Source organism: Acomys minous (genome assembly GCF_964271855.1).
Source record: "Acomys minous genome assembly, chromosome: 2".
In the NCBI taxonomy this organism is placed as follows: Eukaryota; Metazoa; Chordata; class Mammalia; order Rodentia; family Muridae; genus Acomys; species Acomys minous.
The window spans coordinates 82,178,935-82,203,141 of NC_140484.1; the positions used below are offsets into that span (position 1 = coordinate 82,178,935).

General features: G+C 39.9%; 2 protein-coding genes across 2 annotated transcripts in view; both read right to left on the reverse strand.

Annotated features, from left to right (window-relative positions):
* LOC311592011 (uncharacterized protein) overlaps positions 1 to 24,207 on the reverse strand; it is a 107,608-nt gene that overhangs the window by 38,047 nt on the left and 45,354 nt on the right. The window lies entirely within an intron of this gene.
* LOC311592015 (uncharacterized protein) lies at positions 4,698 to 16,117 on the reverse strand. Its single transcript, XM_084771938.1, has 5 exons — positions 16,095 to 16,117; positions 14,610 to 14,700; positions 9,460 to 9,551; positions 7,195 to 7,321; positions 4,698 to 6,685 (listed from the first exon to the last, which is right to left on the reverse strand). The coding sequence occupies exons 2-5, from the start codon at positions 14,641 to 14,643 to the stop codon at positions 4,845 to 4,847; spliced, it is 2,094 nt and encodes a 697-aa protein (XP_084628064.1). The 5' UTR covers positions 14,644 to 14,700; positions 16,095 to 16,117; the 3' UTR covers positions 4,698 to 4,844.

The following is a 24,207-nucleotide window of genomic DNA, read 5'->3' on the forward strand; positions in this document are numbered from 1 at the left end:
ATTAGCATTTCTGACTTACTGCAATATAAGTTTTTAATGTGAGAAGACATAAGATCCCCTTGTTTACCCAGGACTGTAAAGTAGGTTGCACTTTTACCTACGTTACCAATGGCATAACTATCAAAACATAACAAGCTGGGCTGTTGTGGAGCAGTCTTTCAATCCCTGCATGCCAGAGGCAGAGGCAGGCAGATCTCTGTGAGCTCAATGCCAGCCTTATCTACAGTGAGTTCCAGGTCAGCTAATGTTACACATTGAAACACTTTCTCTACAAAGCCATGAGAACAAATGGGTATGTTTACTTGTAAGGTCATGCAAGCCTTCAAAACCCGGGACTCAGGAGGCAGAAGCAAGAGGGGACTAAGTTCAAGGTCAATCTGGTCTACATAGAGAGTCTAGGATAGCAGGAAATACACAGAGAGACTGTAATAAACATGTCAGGGCTTGTTTCAAAGCCCACTGTAGGACATGTCAGGGCTTGTTTCAAAGCCCAGCGTAGAAAATAGCTGACAGCCCAAAAAGCTGACGTCTGACCAGATGTGTGAGTGATAGATAAAACCTTAGTAGTAAGTTCTGACCTAGGAGCAGCCAGGACTGCAAGTTGGTGATAAGAGTGCCGCAGAAAGCTAGATGTGTGAATTAGAGAGGGTAAGGCTAAAGTTAGTATAAAAACCCTGAGAAGAAGCAGCCAGCTCTCTTCGCTCGCTAGCTCTCTATCTCTCTCTCTTGCTGTCACCATGATTACCTAAAATGCTACCAGCCGATGGGCGCTCTCCCAGGACGGAGCAGACAGACATGCTGTCAGAAAACAACCCGAGAACTGAATCAAGTCGCAGCAGCGAACCTGTTCGACAGAACTTCGCGATATCAGGTCGTATACCCTAATGGCATAAGCTCCCAGAACACTGATATTATAAGATGCTAAATGCTACTCCTATTAGAATTAAGATAGTTTTAAGAGTGTAATGAAATGGTATTGGTGGCTTGGCCTTGGAGCCTTAGCCGCTGCCTTTTGCTGTAGTTGCCTTTGTATGCTAATAAACCTCTCTTGTTAATCGTACCACTTGCTCTTGGCCTGACTCTTTTGTTCCGGATTCTGAGTGTAAACTCTCTGCTCGCGACAGAGACCCAATCTCAAAATAAAATGGACTCCTGGTCTACACAGCCAGTCTAGGACAACCAAGGCTACACGACAAACCCTGTCTTGAAAAACCAAAAATAAATAAATAAATAAACAAACAAACAAACAAACAGTGGACTTCCCCCTGAAAAATATCTTTTGTTGAGATCAAACAAATGAGATGTACCTTATGTACTACAATTTTGCTTTCAGGCTATATTTTGATCATAAATTGAAATTAAGTTCAAATTCCCAGGCTCTGACTTTCCAGGGAGCTAGCCATCTTTCTTCTCATTGTTCTTTCCCCCCTGCAAAACCTATGATTGTTCTTAATCAGGACAAGAGCAAATGATCCTGAAATATTGTAATTGTACCTTGACATAGATTTTTATGTGCATTATGATTTTTGCATGATTCTGATTAATAAAACACTGTGACTGTATCTTGGCAAAGATGCTTACGGGCCTTATAATTTTTCTGCTTAAATACTTACCATAATGAATGTTTAGGGATGCTGTCTGTGTGGCTTTCCCTGAAGAGTCAGTTTTTGCTGTCTAATTCAAAAAAGATCTTGTTTTACTGGACTCTTGTAACTGCTTGAGTTTCCCCCCCTGAACCTAACATGTTTATGGTACCAGAAGCACCATGGATATTTCCAGAGGAGAACATCGACCGACAGTCCCACCCAGCTATGATACCTATGAACCACTCAATGATCATCATGACAGGGTAATCCTAAGGGTGCAGGAGAGGAAAGGTCCCCTTGGTGGTAACCAATAGACATGTAATTGGAATTTAGAAACTCTTAACAAAACAAAAGCTGTAACAGATAGTGGAAACCTAATGAAGTAGTAAATGGTGGTGAAGTCATGACTCTTGGAGGAGAACCAACAAACACCACTTTAGTAGACTAGAATAATCCACAAAAAAATTCTAAACATTTTTCCTTCTACCCACAGGTAAACTTAGTCTTCATCCTTCATTAAACACAAAAACAAAAATAAACAAACAAAGAAACCAACCCCCCCCCCCTTTTTTTTTTGTAGTACACAGAGTCCACAACTAGACAACATGCAGAGTTTTGGAGCCCAGGCTCAGTGGATATACCTATCAAAAACTTCCTGCATGTAAGGCTCAAATAGTATATTTGAAGACAGGGTAGGAAGATGTAAGAGCCAGAGTATCAGGGAATTTGCTGTGAGACTGTGTCTCCTGATGTATTTGTCAGGAGTCTCTAGAATAACAGAACTTATAGAATAGTCTCTGTCTCTCCCTCTGTTTGTCTCTGTCTTTGTCTCTCTCTCCACCCACCCCAGCCTCTCCCCTCTGCCTTCTCTCCACTCTCTCTTCTTCTCCCTGTCCCCATTGGATGATTTCAAGGCTGAACCCAACAATGGCTGGCTGTGAACAAAATGTCCAAAAATCCAGTAGTTGCTCAGTCTACAAGGCTCTGCTGGTCTTCAGCATATGCTGCAATCCCAAGTCAGTGACTAACACCTGGAAAGGAGATCGCCATCTCTAATACTGCTCTGTTCATGTTACAGCCCTTTTACCGACACAGCTCTCCCTGTGATACAGCTCTCATTGGGGTTGGGGGATGGTAAGGGCTGTCTAGTGGGTAGGGGTTTTCAGTGAGTGAGCATCATTGGCCAGGGCTAAGGTGCTGTGCATGCTTCATTTGCATGGAGAAGAATTCCGGGTGCTAGGCTAAATGACTACCTTGAGGATTGAAGAGAGTAGGGGTAGAAAGACTACTGCTGTGCATGCAGGTTCAGAACCGGGAAGGAGTATCCCTTACTCCTAAGGGTTTCAAAATTGATATTTTGGGGGTTTGGACATATCCTGGACTTCACTCTAGCTCCAGGCAGTTTTCCTTGGTTGCACAGTCCATGTGCCCAGAAATAAACTTTGAACAGATATATCCCACATGGTTAAATAATGGTGCTCCCAGATATAGAGCTATTAAATGAAACTCTCTGCACCAGGTGCAGATAATCCTAGGCTTATCTCCCTAGGATTTAGTGGTCAGAGAGGCTTCAGAGGCAGTCCAAACAAAAGGAGGCATTGGCAGTGCTGAAGACACCTAACACTTTGATGGCAAGAAAAAGGTAGAGCAATCTTGAACCCTACATCCCACAGTACTAAGCTTCTAGGCAAGATGCATGCGCTGCTGCAATCCTGGCATGGCTTTTGATGAGCAGAACCAACCTCTTTCTGGATTGGGGTTGAAGCCTGCCCTACAGAGAGGAATTCATGCCATGGCCAAAAGCCAAGGCTTTGGAAGTATAGTTGAAAGAACAGAGCCTACTGATATTTTGTCAATCATCATGTTGTTAATCTGCCATCTAAATATTCATGTTTATAATACTCAGCTTGTACTACTCTCCAGCTTGGAGAGAGAAGCCTCCTATTGCAGCAGGAAATAGGTGATGCAGAGACCCATAATGGTGGAGAAAGTATTAAGAACAAGCAACTGTGTAAACTTTATCATGGTTGTGGGAGTGTCTCCAAGTCTCTTTTACCTCCATAAGGTATACCATTTTATTTTAGAGTGTAGAGTAAATATTATTCGATTGTTCTTCAGTAGTTCAAAATGAATGTTCATAGGCCACCAGATATTGTTTGTTTGTTTTAAGATGGGGTTTCTCTGTTTAACCCTGGCTATTAGAATTTTCCTTGTGGACCAGGCTGGCCTTGAACTCATAGATCCACCTGCTTCTGTCTCCCGAGTGCTGGGACTGAAGGCATGTGCCACCAAGCCCACCATGCTCGGGAGTTCATACACTGTATATGAGCATGCTGTGATGTCACATGCACAGCTTATTGATTTCCTTATAGTTTCCTACTTTCTTATTACTTGTGAGGTATAATTTTAGTATGAGTTTGAAAGAGCATGAAAATGAAACTTTATTAGAGTATTTTTGTTTTCTCTTAATTTTCTTTTATTTCAACCATTTCAGCACTAGGTAAAGAATTTGTCAAATTCCATGCATTTGGTGGGTATAATGTCCAATGACAAATAAGAAAAAGAAACTATATGATATACCTTCATATAGCTTCTCAGAAGTATGAACATTGTGATGTATAGCACAATTAAGAGTTCTTTATCAGAATTTTCATGTTTCTATATTTTGTCTTTAGAATGTTTTTGAGACAGGTTATATGTCATTCTGGGTGTCCTGAAACTCACTATGTACACCAGAATGGCCTGAATTCACAGAGATCTTCTTGCCTTTCTCTTCTGTGTACTGAGATTAATGATGTACAACACCTCACCGGGAATTAGGAACTTTTGGTAGTTGAACAGTATAATTTTTTTATTACAGCTTTTCCCAGGAGCTAGAGAGATGGTTTAGTGGTTAAAAGTGGTTGCTGTTCTCCTAGGAAACCTGGGCTCAATTCCGAACACAGACATAAGAGCTTACATCTATCTTTAAGTCAAGCTGCAGGGGATGTGCTGTCCCTTTCTGGCCCCCAAAGATAATGGGCATATATGCATTGCACAGTAATACAGGAAAGCATCAATATACACAAAGAAAGAAAGAGAGAAAGAAAAAGAAAAAAGCTTCTCACACAATTACATTTGCAAAATTTTATTTTAAAATATACTGTCGTATTTTCTGAGATTTAAAACTTCACTAAAGGTTTTTACACATTTCTTCTCCTTGTGTTTCTATTATGTATACTGTTAGGATTTGTAAGCAGAGATAATACTAGATAAATGCTACGCCAGATTATTTATAACAGCATGTTTCTCTCCAGTATGAACTCCCTGATGTCTTCTAAGATGTGAGTCCTGAGTAAAGGATTTGTTACATTCCAAATATTTGTAAGGTTTTTCTCCAGTATGAATTTTCTGATGTGCTCTAAGATGGGAACACCTAGTAAAAGATTTGTCACATTCCGGACATCTGTAAGGTCTCTCTCCAGTATGAACAATCTGATGTGTCCTAAGATGTGAGGCCTGGGTAAAGGACTTGTCACATTCCAAACATTTGTAGGGTTTCTCTCCAGTATGAATTTTCTGATGTGCTTTAAGAGTTGAGCACCTAGTAAAAGATTTGTCACATTCCTTACATCTGTAAGGTCTTTCTCCAGTATGATCTTTCTGATGTGTTCTAAGATGTGAATTATGGGTAAAGGACTTGTCACATTCCAAACATTTGTAGGGTTTTTCTCCAGTATGAATTTTCTGATGTTTTCTCAGAGTTGAGCAAGTAGTAAATGATTTGCCGCATTCATCACATACATAAGGTCTCTCTTCAGTGTGAACTCTCTGACGATGACTTCTAAGATATGAACGTTGGGTAAAGGATTTGTCACATTCTCCACATTTGTAAGTTTTCTCTCCAGAATGAATTTTCTCATGTTCTCTAAGAGCTGAGCACTCAGGAAAAGATTTATCACATTCCTTACATCTGTACGGTCTCTCTCCTGTATGAACACTTTGATGTCTTCTAAGATGTGAGTTATGAGAAAAACATTTGTCACATTCCTTACATTTGTAAGGTTTCTCTCCAGTATGAATTTTCTGGTGTGTTTTAAGAACTGAGTTCACAGTAAAGGCTTTGTCACATACCTCACATTTGTAAGGCTTTTCACCAGTATGGATTCTGTAATGTCTTTTAAGGTGTGATAATTCAATAAAGGACTTACCACATTCTTTGCATTTGTAATATGTCTCTGGAGAATGAGTTTTCTGGTGCCATTTTAATGATGAATAGTGGGTGAAGGATCTGTCACACTCATTGCATTTGTAAGGCTTCTCTCCAGTATGGAGTCTGTAATGTTTTCTAAAGTGTGAAAGCTGATGAAAGTTCCGGCCACATTCTGGACAACTACAATGTTCCTCATTAGTATGGATTTTTTGGTGTGTCCTGAAATTGGAATAGTGGGCAAAGGATTTGTCACATTCCTTACATTTGTAAGGCTTCTCTCCAGTGTGCAATTTCTGATGGCTTTTAAGAGCTGACAACTGACAAAATGACTTTCCACACTCTTTGCATTTGTAAGGTTTCTCTCCAGTATGAAGTCTTTGATGTACTTTAAGATGTGTGCACTGGTTAAAGGATTTATCACAAAAACTGCATTTATACGGTTTCTCTCCAGTGTGAATTCTCTGATGTACCGTGAGACTTGAGTTAGTACTGAAACATTTTCCACATTTCCCACACTGGTGTGATTTCATTTCAAGGTAAATTGTATGTTGCATGAGACTGTATGTAGAGCTGAAATGGTCATCACATTCTTCTTGTCTGTGCTCTTTCTCTTCAGTGCAGTGTCTCTGATCTAGAGTAATGCTGGAACACAAATTTAAGGATTTCTCACAGTCCTCTGATTTGCAAGGTTTTTCTCCGATGTGCATGATTTTATGTCCATTTGTGTTTGATGAATCAATTGCACCATTCATGTTATTACTATATCTGTAGTTATTAGAGTTTACTATAGTTTCATTTCCTTTATGCAGTGTACAGTTGGAGGGTTCATGAAGCGTTTTCCCAAGCTTTTGACAGTCATCTTCTTTCGTCAGATGTTGATGAACAGTATGACATGTATAGTAGTTCTCTGAAAACGAGTACACATCTCATTCATAGGGATTCTTCGAAAATTAAACATGACCGTCTCCCTATAATTTCTCATAAAAATGTCAGCTAGGAACTACTTAAGACATATTTCCTATAACTATAATTATATGTCTCTCCTGACAGCCTTCAAGGGTCTGTAATTCATAATAGACATCTCATCCTTATGGAAAATGTCGAAAACAGCAAGATGAATCAATTAAATGATGAATCATTAACTTGCTTTGGGATGGGCTCACTGACTGATTATATTAGAATATAGTAGGAAATCAATGAGGAAGAGTTAAATGTACTACAAGGTTCACCAGGTTTGTACTCAATAATGAATGATGTTTGTCCTCAGAAATGAAGGTTACAGTTCAGAAGACCTTCCTTTCCCTTATCAACGGTCCCTCTGTTTCATATAGTTTTCAGACAACTTAACAGAGACTATACTACACATAAATTGGTAGAAAGGATGAGTTAGGAATTCTACAAGCAAAATGTTCCTACCCACAGAGATGAGGTTTATATAATTCTCCAACATCACATCAATGTACAGAGCCCTCTGAGCAGAGTCCAGGCATTCCCACTCCTCCTGGGGGAAGTCCACAGCCACATCTCCAAAAGTCAACAGATCCTGAAACAATAAGTACATACTGTTTAACCACCTGTTTCTTGGAAGAATACTTTCTCAGATAGAAGAAGATAGGATATAGATGAGCAAAGACAATTACTCAAAAAGATGTTCTCTAATATTATCACACTGTGTAATAAATGTTCTAAGCATGTAAAACCAGAATGACACAATAGTATCTCAAGCATATCCATGGAACAAGACACACATTCAACGTCTGGATGGGTTATCTATCTTGCATGGATGCTGTGTTTATGTCTCATAGGATCACAGTGTACATTTTGTGATAAGGACATGTATTTTGAAATGCTGTACCTAAAGATCATCCTAAAATACTAATATTGAGTCAATCCTGTCTGTACTTGGCCTTACATGGAAGCACAGGAACCAACTCCAAACATCAACAGATGGGACTACATGAATCTACTGAGTTTCTGTACATCAAAGGAAACAACCAGCAGAGCACTAAGACTCCCACAGTATGGGAAAGAATCTGTACCAGTGACACTCTGGATAGGAATTCATAGGTAGAATTTACCAAGAATTGCATAAAATGAATATCAAGGATATAAAACTGCCAATCAACAAATGGGGAAATAAACTAAATAAACAGTTTGAGAAGACAGATATACATATTGCTAACGAATATGGCAAAAAGTGTTCAGGATCCATAAAATGACATCAAAGAAACGTAATTGAAAATACTTTGAAATACTGCCTCACCTCACGCAGAGTTTCTGCCATCAACTAATCTGACAACAAATGACAGAGATGATGTGGAAAGGAAGCCTTATTCACTGTGTGTATGCAGACTAATACACACAAATGGAAATTAGTTTAAAATTTTTAAAAATTGAAGATAGAACTAATGTATGACCCTGCAATTTGTTATGGAAGTTATGGTTTCTTTAAAAACTTGGGTATGGTACGTAAATATGTTTTTGTTTCAATCCCCGGTGTGGGATGTGGAGATGCTCCAGTTTTTTCACAGCTGGTAACAGCCTTGTGAGAGGGTGCATGATCTTTGTCAGCTGTGAACTGCCTCATATGGATGTGGTCCTTACCAGCTGGAAAAAATATGAGCGGTGGGTGGGGTGGGGAAGGAGGGCTGCTAGAACAACACTTGGAGGAGACAGTCAGAGGAAGAAGGGAAGCCCGCTGCTGCATTTGTTGTTGCCGGCTAAATATCCTGATGATGGAGATTGGTGTTGTCCCAAAGAACCCAACGATTCTAAAGAACAGGAAGAAGCCAAAGAGAACTACGCCCCTTCTCCCCACTAACAGTCTTTCTCTCCTATCTGGTATTGGGGTGTTGGAAGGGACTGGGGTGGAGAAGGAAGAAAGAGATATAAGAAACAAAAACAAAAGTAGATTTAAAGGCATGCCAACAGCAGTTTCACTCCTAGGAACATACCCAGAGAATTCCATACCCTACTCTAGAGATATTTACACCCCATGTCTACTAGTGCTTCAGTCACCACAGAAAAATATTTGAATCACCCCAATTATTTACTAACAGATGAATGGGTAATGAAAAACAATACACATAAAATGGAACACTATTCAGCAAAAAAGAAAAGTGTAATGATAATTTGTTAGAAAATGGCTAGATTTAGATTGTGTAACATTAAGTGAGGTCATAGAGGGTCAAAAAGAAGACGCCTTTTCCCTCATATGCAGAAGTAGCCAATAATATATATACATAAAAACAATGTACATGTGGGCTCAGTAGAACATGGATAAAAGAGAACAAGACTGGTTAAATATAAGTGATTAAGGTGGATTGAATGCAGGCAAAAGACACAGACACCAGTTATGACAAATGATAGAAAAGTAACAGCCTTTCTACTTATAATTGTATCACATGTGTTTCTGGGTTTTCGTGATGGGTAAGGTCATCAAAATATAATGGATATTGAACCTATTAAATCAAACGAGAGTCTGCAGAGCTTTTGTTCCTAGTGACTACTACAACCATACAGAAGTCCTTCCAGTTGTATAGTCTTTGGTTTGCTTAATTCCAGTGGATGATTTTCTTTGTTTGCTTCCAATGTGTTTTATAATAAAAATTTAAAAATTATCAGAGGCACCATTTCTAGAAATATAACATTTCTAGAAAAAAAGTAGACATGACCACTGACCTGAGACATGTTTACTGGAGAATCAGCCAGTTCTTTCTGTTTTTCTTCTCTGAATTTCTCTTTCAGGAACAATGAATAGTCAGCTTGCTGCCCTTTTCATATAATGGGTTAAAAAAGAAAAGGAAAAAATTAATACCATAAGTTGTTAATGAACAGTACAAACCACATAGAAAGGTTCAAATAATGAATTACTACCACAGTCCGCTCAGTGATCTCAAAGCCAGGAGACCACGGAGCCACATTTGAAGCTGGGAGAGAAAATCACTGTCAACCATATCGTTTCATCCAGAAAAATAGTCTCTTTAAATTGATGGAGACATAAGGGCACTTCAAGATAGTCACAAATTTATACAATTCGCGTCATCAAAGCAGCACAATACATACGTGTAATACATTACAGGCAAAATATACACAACAAAAAAAGAATTATCCATGAGAACAATGGAAATAATATACTTTGTGTAAAAAATAAATACAGGAGAACTGGGAAGTAATCATCCATGGACAGGACAGCAAAACACTAACTCTCACAGAGAAGGAAGAATACTAGCAATAATCCAACTAGAAATAACATAAAAAACAAAAGCATTGGGAGTAAAAACCTCATGAACAAAAAGTCTAGCGACTCTGGATGTCAATATGGAAAATCCTCAAATAAATAAACAAATCCTCAAGTTAAATAATCCTGCCACAGGATGCGGCTCTTCTACTTTTTGACATATGCTCAAAGGACTCAATATCCTACTACACAGATACGTGCTCACCTATGATCATTACTGCTATATTCATAATAGTGACAAAATGCAAACAACCTAAATACCCTTCAACTGACAAATGTATACTGAAAATGTTGTAATATACACTATAAAATATTACTAAGCTAATAAAGGAAATGGAAATGGTGAGCTTTGCAGGTAAATGGATAGAACTAGAAAAGGTCACACTGAGTGGAATAACCCAGACACAGAAAGACCGAGGTTGTATGTTCTCTCTCATAGTAAGTTCCTAGCTCCAAATCTTCAGATGTGAGGCCACAACCTGGGAGAAGTGCAGTAACAAGAGAAAGTTAAAAGAGACCATGGTGGGGAGTGAGGGAGCAACAGAGAGGGGAATAACAGGGAGTAAGTTATCTGAAGGGGGAAATGGAAAAACAAGGGGAGGGATTTATTCATGGAGAAGCAACAGATATAATTACAGAAAAGGTGAAGTAAAATAATTGTAAAGATGCCTGAAACAAACATAAGAAATTTTCGAACCACTAGGGGAAAAAAAGCCCATAGTACCTATAAGTCTATGTCTGCACATAGTATAAAGTTTACATGAAAGTTTCCCACCTGGGTTGATAATGCTCACAAGAGCCATAGATTTTTTAACAATACCACCACCCGGCAAGAGAAGCCTGCTTTGAAGATGTTGGATATAGCTGTTCAAGAGACTGCCAATATATTACAGGCTGTTCCTATCGTCTAGAGCCGCCTACTAGAGGTATAAGTGGGTCCCTATTGTTCAAGGAGCCATGCACTTAAGATACATAACCCAGAAGCCTTGATATGGATCTGATATTAAAGAGTTCTCCCCGGGGCCTAGATTCCATGGTAAAAGAAGGCAACATGCAAGATTCCAAAGGAGGGAGCCAAGCAACCGTCCTACCCAGCTTTGACACCTATGAATCATGACAACGATCTGCACTGCAGGATAACTCTAAGGGTGCGAGAGTGGCACACAAGACTTGGTTGTAACCAATACCTTCTTATTGGACTTACAACTCCCTAAACAAAAGGAAATCATGCCTGATACTGGAAACCTAGCCAGTTTCTCTAGGGTTAGTGAAGTCACAGACCTTGGAGGAGACCCTAAAGACATGACTTTACTAAACCAGCATAATCCCTAACACTAATAGCTAGAGATGAATTTATTCCTTACCCTCATCAGAGAGAGTTCTTTTAGCAACTCATGGAGATCATTACAGAAAAGCACAATCAGTCAAAAAATGCAGAGTTGTAATGCTCAGTCCTGCTTGATACATAGCAATATAACTCCTACACCTATGGCTCGGCGATCACTGAGAGGGAGGAGAGAGGAAAATTCTGTACCCTGGGAATGTCCAAGAAGCTACTTGCATGAAACCTCATAAATATCGATGCCTAAACATGAAGTTAACAAGGATAACACCAGGAGACATTCTAATATGGAAGGAAGAAAAGGTCACTAGGCTTTAACCCTAGTCAAACACTAAGCAATTCTAAGAGTTGGGAAAATAGTCTTCCCCAGAGAAGAGTACACCATATGGTTATCCAATGCCAAATGTTCATCTCCAAAATACTCTGAGTATAGGTTGTATTTTTATATTAAGGAATACACACAAATATGTAACAACAATAAAAGAAATTAAGAACTAATAAATGTGTAAAATCAAGATTTTTGGATCATCTAAATTTAAAAAATCAACTAGAATGGCTTTATAATATTTTCCGTTGTTGCTACTCACATAAATAAAACTTAATAGAGGGCTAGAGAGGATGGTTAATGGTTCTGAGAAACTGATATTCTTTTGAGCCCTTAGGAAAAAAGAGTAAATCCCTGAAAGAACTAACCAAGAAAACTTTGATTCATGCAAGGAACTGAGGAAGATGTTAACTAGAACATGGAAAGATGTTTCTCTCAGGCACAATGGGACATAATATTGGGAAATTCCAGTATTTCTGGGTGTGGCTTACGTGACCAGTTCAAACTCCACGGCACTTATTATCCTGAAAAGATACTTCTCAGAAATTTTAAAGAGAAGCCTAGAATTTGTATTGATGCACAAATTCCCTGAATACAGAACATTCCAGAAAAAGATGACAGTGCTGGAGCTATCCCAGTGTGATTCCAGATCAGCCCAAAGCAATAGAGCAGCAGATCCAAAACCTGTCCAACAGCAATGACCATGGGATGTCACCAACATACCACAAACATTTGCTGCAGACTAGATACTCTCTTGAAACCGTGGTACTGGGAAAAATATCTATCCACATATTAAACCATGAACCTGGGTCCAAGTCTCTCCTGCCAGACAATGAAGCACAGATTTTCATGTATGGCCTGAAACAGTGAAACCTGCAGAGTAACACAAAGGGGTTGATACAAGAGGAGAAACTGAAAAAAATCCAGTGAAATACTAATATTAAAAGTACAAAGAGGGGCTGGAGAGATGGCTCAGCGGTTAAGAGCACTGATTGCTCTTCCAGAGGTCATGAGTTCAATTCCCAGCAACCACATGGTGGCTCACAACCATCTATGATGTGATCTGATACTCTTCTGGCCTGCAAGTGTACATGCAGGCAGAGCTCTGTATACATAATAATAAATAAATAATTAAAAAAAAAAGTACAAAGAGACAGCTTATATGGGGCATATATTTGTTGTATCTGTTTATAGTATCTATCTACAGTATATGGATAAATACCAAGAATCTATCAGAAACATCAAGACCAGGAGTCTATCCAAAAAGAGAGAAAGTACTAATGTAATCAATAACTAGGCATCTGGATGCACAGCAACTGGAAGAGCCAATGTGTACATATTAAAAAGCTCTACACTGTAGGTCACAATATAATGTAAATTTAACATACAGAGATTCCAATCCTCCCTTGTCAGTGTCCACACTAAAGTTCCTAAAAAAGAACAAATACATTTTCCAGTAACTCTTTAAATGTAAATAGTTAAAATTCCCTACACTAAATGAGGAAACAGACTAGAGTATTCAAAAAATAATAGAAGAAATTAAAACATATCTTTCCTACAAAAGATTTATTTCATATCTAAACATAAAATACTTAAAAAGAAGGATTTTTTTAATGCCATGAATATGGATTGCAGTAATGATAACTGATGATTATAATTATACAAGTGACAAAAAAAACAAGATTAAAGTATGGAGGAATGCTTTGAGTGCACATAGCAGTTGTTAATAAAGCACTGTTTAGTCAATGAGCTGGGCAGAGGACAGGAAGTGGAAGGCAAGGCTTCCAAAAGAGGTTGGAAGAGGCAGTCGCAGCACAGTTGAGAGTCGGGGAGAGAAGCTGCCCAAGGAGGATCAGATTGGCAAGTGACTGGGATATATGTAGGTTATGAGTCCATAGGGTTAGACTAGTTTATTTTAGTTAACTAGTAGATGACTAGTCCATAGGGTTAGACTAGTTTATTTTAGTTAACTAGTAGATGACTAGTCCTTTAGATTCCGCCCAGGGTAGCACTTGCAGCATTAAAATACACTTGCCTCACTGTATCAGTTATTGGCTTCCTAGGCCATACAGAAAAGATAATCACAACACTAAAGTATTGAAATAGAAAATAAAGAGTATTAGTACATGGCAAAATGGTCCAGTAGATAGTCTTTGGTCAACACAGGTACATGCCACAAAACCTGGATGCAGACATACCCAGCAGACTGAAAACAGGAGAATACATAAAAAAGGTGAAAATCCACACATTGCCTAATCTTCTGTTCAAATGTGAGGACATCACCTCGAAGGGGGGTTTGTCCTCTCTAAGACTCTGAGCATTTTCTTTTACAGTCCAATTTGTATATTTTATAGAAAGTAATCCTGAAAAACCAAGGGACAACAAAGAGCCAGAAAACACTAAGAGGATCATGCCTAGAGGTGAACTATTTGGAATTGACATGACAACACATGTTAGGCCATCTCTATGGGAAGACAGTACTATTCTTATCAAAACTCTGTTGCCATTATTTTTCAAGTATGGGGAGATTAACACTAAGGGCTAGTGAATGTGCTAGAATTCCAAAAGCAACAAAATTCTAAACACAATAAATGAACCTAGAGTATTACTTTTCATCATTTTATATTACATTAAAATCATAGAAACGAAAACCAGTTAATTTTGGTAGGAAGCTCTGATTAGGGATGTACATGGAATAAGCACAGCATCACTAACATGCACAGTCAAATGCACTTTTATTTGCATCCTATTATCAATTCTTCTCTAGAAAGTCTTCTCATATCTACAATAGGATAATCCTGGGAGATTTTACACAGTGGAGGCTTCCACAGTTGTTCGTAGTGACATAAAATGGCAGTAAAACTGATTTCATGTCCCACTTCCATCTTTACTTGAACTCCATGCCAGCAAGCCCTACCACATACCTGGATGCTTTGCCACTGTCTCTTCCCTCTCCATCTTCCAGCCCTCTTGGTTCTGCTCCACAGCTGAGCAGGTCTGGGTGGTCAGTGAGCCCTGCACAGGACAAAGAGACTTTTCAGAAAGCACCTGGATTTCTAACACAGTCCTGTGCTCAGTAGATAAAGGGAGGATTCTACAATAATTACCCAGCTGCCATGCACTGTCAGAATGCTGAAAATACATAGAAAGCATTTTCAGTTAGTGTAACTTGAATCTCACATCCAATCACAGCTCAGTCAAATCTCAGGGACAGAAACAGAACTGAGTGATTGGGATGAGAACACTATAAACTAGGGAGGTTCTGAACTTACCATGAACTAAAATGATGAAGGCCTTCCCCTCCCAAAGGGACATATAGTTGCTGAGTAACTTGCCAAGAAACCCTGAGGAAGAGCAAGGGATGCTGGAAGCAAACTATGCTCAACCACAGAAACCAGACTGCTGTAATTCTGCAACAACCAGTCTCTGTACAGAGCCCTCCCAGCAGGGTCCAGACATTGCTCCTCTTCTGAGTGAAGTCCACAGTCACACCCGTGGCTGTGAGCTGACCAGAAAACAAACAAACAAACAAAAAACAAAGCCAAAAGCACAACATTTGAATGGTTGTATTGGTGCACACCTTTAATCCTAGCACTGGGAGTCAGAAGTGGTGGAACTCTGTGACTTCCATTCCAACCTGGCCTACGCGGTAAGTTCTGGGCCACACACAGCGTGTTCAGGTCTCAAACACAGCAAACACAAGAATCAAAAGATAGCAGTTTTGGTCATGTGTCCATGGACAGAGATCTAACTGTGAAAATACGGTCATTGATACCTCAAAACAAATCAGCCCCTTTTCAAGCTCGAGAATCTCAGCACAAAAATACACTTTTCTCCTCTCCTCTCCTCCTGAGTCCTGGGATTAAAGCTGTATGTCAATCAAGCCTGAGAAAGACATTGTTCAGAAAGTTGTATTTACATCACAGAGTGCATGTCTGAGATGCAAAATTAATGGTGGATCAAAAGCTTACTTCTATATGCTAATATTAAAACAAACACCAAAACCCCTGTACTTTTGTATTCAATTACATTTGCAGCTGCTCTTTCATGACTAATATCTAAAAGCTCTCCAGGGATGACAAGTCACCTAGGAAGTCCCTGGGTATAACAGGGGAGTTAGTGTGGACAAATGTAACTCTCAAGAGTTTTGTCCTTTCCACCATAACAAAGAGAATTGGCTTGCAAATATCAATAGATAAATTCAAATATTCTACTAAGAACATTTTGGCGGTCAAAAGATCAATGAAAAAAAAATCAGATCAGTCCAGTTCACATGAGCTAAAATTTATGGACAAGAGGAGACACCCACACGGTAATTTCAGAGTTGGCTTCCTTATGAACAGCAGAGAAACTGGTCGGTCACACCCATGGTCCCTTCCTGCTTGTCTCCCGCCTGCAGCTCCTCTGACCTGGAAGGTGTAGGGCGGCCTTCCTAATCCGTGGTGACTTCCTCAGGCCGCCGCGCGCAGCACCCGCGGCTACGGGTACTTTTCGCTTACCTTGAACTCCGCCTTATGCTCTGAACCCAGGTCGGCACCACGTGATTTCCCACAGCGCAGGCCTGTGGCTCTGGATGGGAACTGGTCCTTCACACTCCTGGCTTTGGTTTTCAGTACAACTTCCAGGAATGCCTGCTTCCGCAGACGTCACTCCTTCCCCACCTCCCCCTCCGCCTTTTTAAACACCCTCTTAGTCCTACAACCTCCCAACCTCTGTGCTTCCGGGTGCGTGGCCCCGCCCCTCGGAGTCCGGTCCCGCCCACTTTCTCCCTAGCTGGCTGCTTTCCTCACAGCTCCACTGTCAGGCTACCCTAACCCAGCTCTGCAGTTTCCCCAGCTGCTTGCTACCAGCCTGGACTGGAACTGAGTCTACAAGTACGGGGCACCTTGTAGTATCTGAACCCCACCCCTTTTATCTTAACCCTTCAGATAAAAGACATGCAGCCTCGACTTGACTAACAGCCTCTGGGCTACACACTTCATACCTAAGAACAACAGGCTAAAAAATCCGAAGCCAGATCACACAAACATGAGAAGCCAAAACCAAACCCTGAAATTTTGACTCCGGGAGAGACGTTTCAGGAACTTGGATTTTGAAAATGAATAGCTGTCCCAAGAAGTCAGTGGTCAGCCCATTGTTAACAGCCTACATGCCATGCTCTGCTTGCTGCTTTCACCACTCATTTTACTACTCAGAAACAAGTTAAGTGTTCTGTGACTTATGCTAAAGGTGTTTTAAGAGAGAAATAATTGAAAAATGTTATTTCCCTTCCTTCCTTTCTTTCTTCCTCCTTTCTTTCTTCTTAATAAAGTGGTGAATGCAGAGATTCTTGGCTGTCTCACATGCAGAAAATAAGTAAAATTTGTCATCGCAGCCCTAAAAAATTCAGTTACACCATCCCATCTATACTGTGGGAATACTAAAGAAGGAGAAGAAGAAGAAGAAGAAGAAGAAGAAGAAGAAGAAGAAGAAGAAGAAGAAGAAGAAGAAGAAGAAGAAGAAGAAGAAGAAGAAGAGATTAGTGAAATAGAAGAGAAAATTGAGGAGAGGTTAAGACATCACGATCTCTAGACTCCATGCAGTTATGCTGATCAGTAACCAAAAACAACTGTTCTGACCTGCATTGACATCACACCAGACAGCAATTAATCTAGCAAAGGGAAAGGCTCATTTTACCTCTCAAGTGTTGACTATGGATAGATTATTAGGAGAAGACTCACCACCTTTAGTTGTTACTCTCTGCTGAGCCAACCAAGCTCCAACACATAGCTTCAAACTCACAGTCTCACAGCTGCCTCTGGGTAATCTCAATTGTTCTGAGGCAATTGGATAGCTATGAAAACAACAGAGTGATTGTTGGAATCGTGCCCCAGGATGGTGGATAAATAGAAGGTAAGAGTGTCCAGTATTTGAGGCGCATGGGCGTGCACACACATGCACACATGCCTGCACACACACACACACACAGTGTGTGTGCATATATATATACACACACACATATATACACACACACATACATATGGGTGTGAAATAGCTAATAATACAAAATTTGGCTGAGGTTATTTATTTATTTATTCATTGACTACTTTGAAGTAGAGATCCTCATGTATCTTCGTGATTAAAGGCATATGCTACCATGCCCAGCTCAAAATTTCTTTTAAATGACCACATCAGTCTGTAATTTCTTTTTGGTTATTTCAGTATCTGGAAGGATTTGGCTTTTTGAGACAGGCGGGCCTTGAACTCAGATCAGTCTACCATTCCTTTGGAATGCTAGGATTAAAGGCATAAACCACAACGCCAAGATCATTGTCTAATTTAGTGTCAGGTAATAGTAAAAGTCAGGAAGTCTTGCTGTTCTGTGTCAAGAAGTATGAAATGTTCCGCAGCTTTGCTGTTTGTTCTTCTTTGAAGTTCTGCATATAATCCTGTCAATCTGGTCATGGGGTGGCATTTTACAATTGCTTCAGACACTTTTCTACTTTTCATCTTGCTTATATTATGTATTTCATGTTATTTAAATTTGGTATGTTAATTTCACCTAGAAACTGATTTATTTCTATTAGAGTTTTCAACTTAGTACAATAGAAGTGATTAATGTCAGTAGATATAATATCTACTTGTTAACTCATTTCTGTTAATAAAGTTGTGCTGCCAACAGGGGCATATGCTCAACCATGTTCATAGCAGCCTTATCCATAATAGCCAAAACATGGAAACAGCCTAAGTATCCCTCAGTAGAAGACTGGATAAAGAAACTGTGGTACATTTACACTATAGAATACTACTCAGCTATTAAAAGCAAGGAATTTCTGAAATTTGTGGACAAATGGATTGAACTAAAAATGATCATAATGAGTGAGTTAACACAGAAACAGAAAGAATCAAATGGTATATACTCACTTATATCTGGACACTAGCCCAAGGGACATGTCCCATGAAAGTCTTCACATACCAGGAAAGTTGGACAGACGGGAGAACATACATTGGGACTCTAGTTGAGAGAAGCATGAAAAATGGGGAAATAGAAGGATCCAGAGGGTCCTAGAAACCTCCAAGAAGAACATTATGACAGGTGGATCTGGGCCCAGGGATCCTACTCAAATTATAGCACCAGCCAAGGACAATATGTGCAGTAAACTTTGATCCCCTACCCAGATCTAGCCAATGGACAGGACATTCTCCTCAGTTGAGTGGAGAGTGGGGACTTTCACACAAACTCTGTTGCCCCATATTTAACCATGTCTCCTTGATGGGGAGGCCTGGTGGCACTCAGAGGAAGGATAACAGGCTACCAAGAAGAGACTTGACACCCTACGAGCATATACAGGGGGAGGAGGTCCCCCACAGTCACAGTCATAGCGGAGGGGATTAGGGGAAAGCAGGATGGAAGGAGGAATGGGAGGATACAAGGGATGGGATAACTATTGATATGTAATATGGATGAATTAATAAAAAAAAGTTCAGTGACAATGGAATAGCACCTCACTCTTCTCCAGGCAATAAAGAGGAATGAAATACAGAGATATAAATAAAAAATATCATGCCAAATAAAAAAAGGAAAGAAAGTTGTGCTGTTACCTTGGGTAATTATCAAGACATAAGAAGCTGGATGGCAGATTTCTGTGAGTACAAAGTCACCTTTGGCTTACTGGTTTGTGTTACAGGTCAGCCCAGATTCCACAGTGAGACCCTGTCTCTCTATACACAAAAAAACAAAGACATGATAACAAAAATTTATATTTAGTTTCAAGGTCATAAAAGCCTTCAAACTCAACACTAAGGAAGCAGAAGCCAGGGGAACTCTGAGTTCATGGCTAGCCTGGTCTACATAGAGAGTCTACAACAGCTGGCATTACACAGAGAGATCCTGTTTCAAAATAAAGCGAACTCCTCCCTGAGGAATAGCTTTTATCATACCAGATGCACCATGCAAACCTCCAAAGGAGAGAAACAGCCAACAGGCCTGCCCAGTTGTGATGGTTAGGAACCACATCAATCATCATTAAGGCAGGGTAACTCTAAGGGTTCAGTAGTGGAAAGCTCCCATTGGTGGTAACTAACAGCTCTGTATTACATTTAAAGACACTCTGAACAAAAAGGAAACCATGATAGTACTAGAAACCTAGCTAACTCCTCAGTGCTGGTGAAGCTGGTGATTATTGGATGACAAACAATAACCACCAGTTTATTATTGGTAGCAAAATTATCAACATTTCCCTTGTACCCACGGATAAGCTTAGTCTTCAACCTCCACAAGTAAATTTCTCTATGAAAAAAAAAAAAGAGCAACCAATCAAAATTCTGAGTTTTGGAGCACAGGCCCAATGGATACACCTACTAAAAAAATCTCCTGTATCTAAAGAAAGATTGGGAGAGGCAGAAGATCGGGCTCTTACAAGTAAGTGTTAGTGTGGCTCCTAGTTAGGGTTCTCTGGAGTAACAGAAATTACAGAATAAAGCTCTCTCTCTCTCTCTCTCTCTCTCTCTCTCTCTCTCTCTCTCTCTCTCTCTCTCCCTCTCTCTCTCTCTCTCTCTCTCTCTCTCTCTCTCTCTCTCTCTCCCTCTCCCCCTCCCTCCTCCCCTCCTCCTTCCCTCCCTCTCTCTCATTCATTAGAATGAGTTCCAGGCTGTACTCAAGCTAATCCTGTGGGAATCAGGAACTGTGGGGAAGGGGTGGTGCTGAATGGCAATGGAACCCATGCAGAATCCCAGGAATCAGACTCTGGAGACCAGACTCAAAGGTGCAGAATCTAACTTTATTGTCCAGTGTAAAGGCCTTTAAAAGGTCAAATGGCCAATCAAACTCCCATACTAGCCTCAAGCACCAATAGCAATCAATCAGGTTGGTGTAGCTATGAGGAAATGGGGCAGAGGGAGGTCACCTCAGGAGACTTCCATAAAGAAGGTGGAAGCATTGAATGTATATATAAAAAATAAGAAATAATAATAAAAAAACAAAAACAGAAGGAGGAGGAGGAGGAGGAGGAGGAGGAGGAGGAGGTGGTGGAAGCAATCACCGTACTTGCCTCAGATCCACTTTGAGACTTCACGAGTGTGCTAGGAATCCTTAGTAGAATAACACTGTGTGCAGTGGATCAGGATCCTCTAAGGAGTCTCAGGTGCCACTGATGCTTTACTCGCCATTCTCTGTGACTTCCAAAAGGCTTATCTCAACACTCCCCATAGGTTCCCCAACTGTTTTAATGTCAAGTCTAATCATCTCCAGTAGGAGACTTTTGCTGAGCTGATTTTGGAGGCATATATGATTTTTAAGTCATATCAGAAAAATATAAGTAAAATCATAATTGCCATGGCATAAGCAAACAAACTCCTGGGTGAAAAATAAAGTGGTAGCTTTGGAAGCTACATCCTGGAAGAAATGTCACAGATAGAGTAATTACATCCACTCTGGTGGTGTTTGTAGCCACTATTTCTGATGGAGCTTATGAAGAAGAAAAAGGAAGATAGATTCCAGGAGCCTTCTATATATTGGTGGTTGGAGGTGTACAGCTGGAACCGTGAGCTTGGTAGTTTTCATCCTCTTCTCTCAGGAATAGCTTCTGCAGAGCCATCGGGGAGGTCTCATTGTTTCCCTCAGAGCAGGTGTATGGCTTTATTGCTCAACCAGGAACCAAAACTAGCTTGTTTGCTTCTTCTGAGAAACAGATGGGGCAGGAGGCAGGATCCTTAGATGTATTGTCCATAAGATTCTGTCAGCAGACTAATGGTAAAGGGGTGATACTAGGAAGCGTTGCACCCCAATGTTTGTAGGCAGGACATAGATCATCTTTGTCAAAAATTTAAAAATTAGTGGTAATAAGAGCCTCAGTTAATTTATCATGTGGTCATATTCATGAGCATCCTTTAATTGTTTTTTAAGAGAGGCATGGGCTCTTTCCACTATGGCTTGTCCTTGGGGATTGTAAGGAATCCTGAAGGTATGTGTTACATTCCATTCATAGCAAAAGGCTGTAAATGCAGAGCTACTATATGCTACTGGTTCATTGTAAGTCTTTATTGAATGTGGCAAGCCCGTAACCAACGTGACAGTTTTAGCAGTAGCAACAACCATCTGGCATTTTCTTTAGGCTGGGCCATGGCAAAGAGGAATGAGGAAAAGGTGTCAATAGTGACGTGTACTTATTTAAGAGGACTAAACTCTGGACCACGGGTCATGCCCATTTGTCAACAAGCATGGTATGAAGACCTCTAGGATTGGCACCAGCTGGTTGTAAGGACATAAAGGCAACATGGGGCCACAAGTAGTACAGACGTGTATGAAATGCTTCAGGAATCTACGGATAATTGCAGGAAAAGTTTGTGGAGTGATAGAGCTAAATTGTGAAGTATAGAATGGAGCAGCTTGTTCTAAGTGAGATAACAGGCTGTCACTAAGCCGTCAATCTCCTTGTTCCTTTTGACATGGCTCCAGGGAGCCCCAAATGAGACCGTATGTGTTGAATAAAGAAAGGAGACTGTCTTTGTTTAGTAATTGTTCGAACTTGAGCCATGGCAAAATACAGCAGGTTTAATGACAACTAAAGGTATAACCTTAACATTAGTAGCATATTGACTGTCACTGAATATATTAATGGGATCTTGCCAATCCCTTGAAAGGGCTAAGATGGCCAACAATTCTCCTAACTGTACAGATCTCTGAAAGCAACTAGTAAACACTATAGGTTTGAGGGAATGACAAAAGTGAATTACATAACAAAACATGTATTTGAGGAGTCTGTAAAGCCTGAAGTGGCATCTCAAATAAGTTTTTCTAATAAGTTCCATCTATAAGTTATATGTTTTAAAGGAGACATGGATAGGATTTCATTTTTAGGGAAATTGTTATTTTACCCTGGAAATTTAACATAAAGAGTTGATCAATATAGTGGGATGAAAATGTTCAGGCAAGGAAGTCCTAGGAAATAGGAACAATATTTGTATATTCTGGCTTTTTACCTAATAATAAAAGGGATGTTTTAAGCACCTTTACTGCAAGGGTCAAAATATTATCTATAAAAGGTGTAGCATTAGGAACAGAAGCATAAGCCAAATGAACCCAGCATAACATTTTATTGGGTGGTTAGAAAAGCCCCTGTGGGAAACCACTGCATGGATATCACAAGGCCCCACACCTCACTAGCAGGATCAAATGTATGTACAAGGCCTGCGTTAACATCCTGTAAAGCTTGTTTTGCTTCCTCAGTAACGGTTAAAAATCTCTGGCTGTTTGGCACCATGAAGCAAGGGAAAGAGGGCCTCAGTCCTACGCAGAATAGTACAAGCAACCAGGCAGTCTTGAGAGCAGAAGAAGAGTCACATCCAGGGACAAGCGGACAAGTGGGTATTCAATACCAAATGGTCAGCCTTGAAAGCATATATACAAGGAACATTCTATGGACTGAATAGATTACTTGGGAAGATGCATGGATATATACACACACACATACGTTGGTATGCTGACTCGCATGACACAATCAAGGAGGAGGACCACTCAGGGATGAGTTAAAGATCTGCTGGAAGCAGGATGATCCAGCCCCTGCGGACTAAATCTTGAGCAACCATGAACAAGTATATGTATTGATAGTTATAGAAAAGTTGTGGCTTTTGTGTGTAAAATAAATTCCTCATACCAAAGCCCCTTATGTAATCTATACGTTTTCGGAAGGCTAAAATCATACCACTGCAACCTTAGTCCTTATTATGCACTGTTCGCAGTAGCCAATAATGCAAGATGTTCCAGGTGTGCCAGGATGGTCTTGTGACCAAAGTCGTGCAAAGGATGTATGAAAAAGCTCCTTCAGAAAAACAACTCTATAAATCATAGAAAATGATCACTACTTCCCCCATATATTCCTTCAAGGTCTACAAAACAACTATTCATGCTGATATTTATCCTAGGTACAATGATTCTGCCATAATTCCACTACAGACATATATGTATGCAATGACAATTAATAATAAAAAAAAGAGGCCATGAATTTGAAAGAGAGTAAGGAGGATATAGGAGGAGGAAAGAAGAAGAAAAATGTTCTAATCATATAATAAACTTAAAATTAAGAATGTAAAACCAAAGTAAAACAAAAATAAAATGAATGATCACAGAACAACAAAGCCACATTAAAACCAAACCAAACAAACAAAAGTTGTGTACTTCTCATGGAAATGCAGACCAGAGCTCCTTGAGCCTCTGTCCTACTCTAGGCACAATGACCATAATCAGGAGTGGAAATGACAGCTAATATTGGCATAAATGTGGGAAAAGGAGGTCATACACTGCCATAGGACGGAGAAGTAGAGAGCCAACTTTTTAAACCAGTCTAGATGTCCTTCCCCCCACCCCCCCAAAAAAAAGAATAAATGAAAGAAAGAAAACCTCTGTGTGACTCAATTACACAAACGATGTGTGACAGTATTCCTGTGGAAACAATGATTCCTGTGGAATCACCTTATCCCAGATAGGGAAAGAATGCCAAATCAATGTTAAGAAATCAAAAATGTCCAATTTGGTGAACCAGTGTG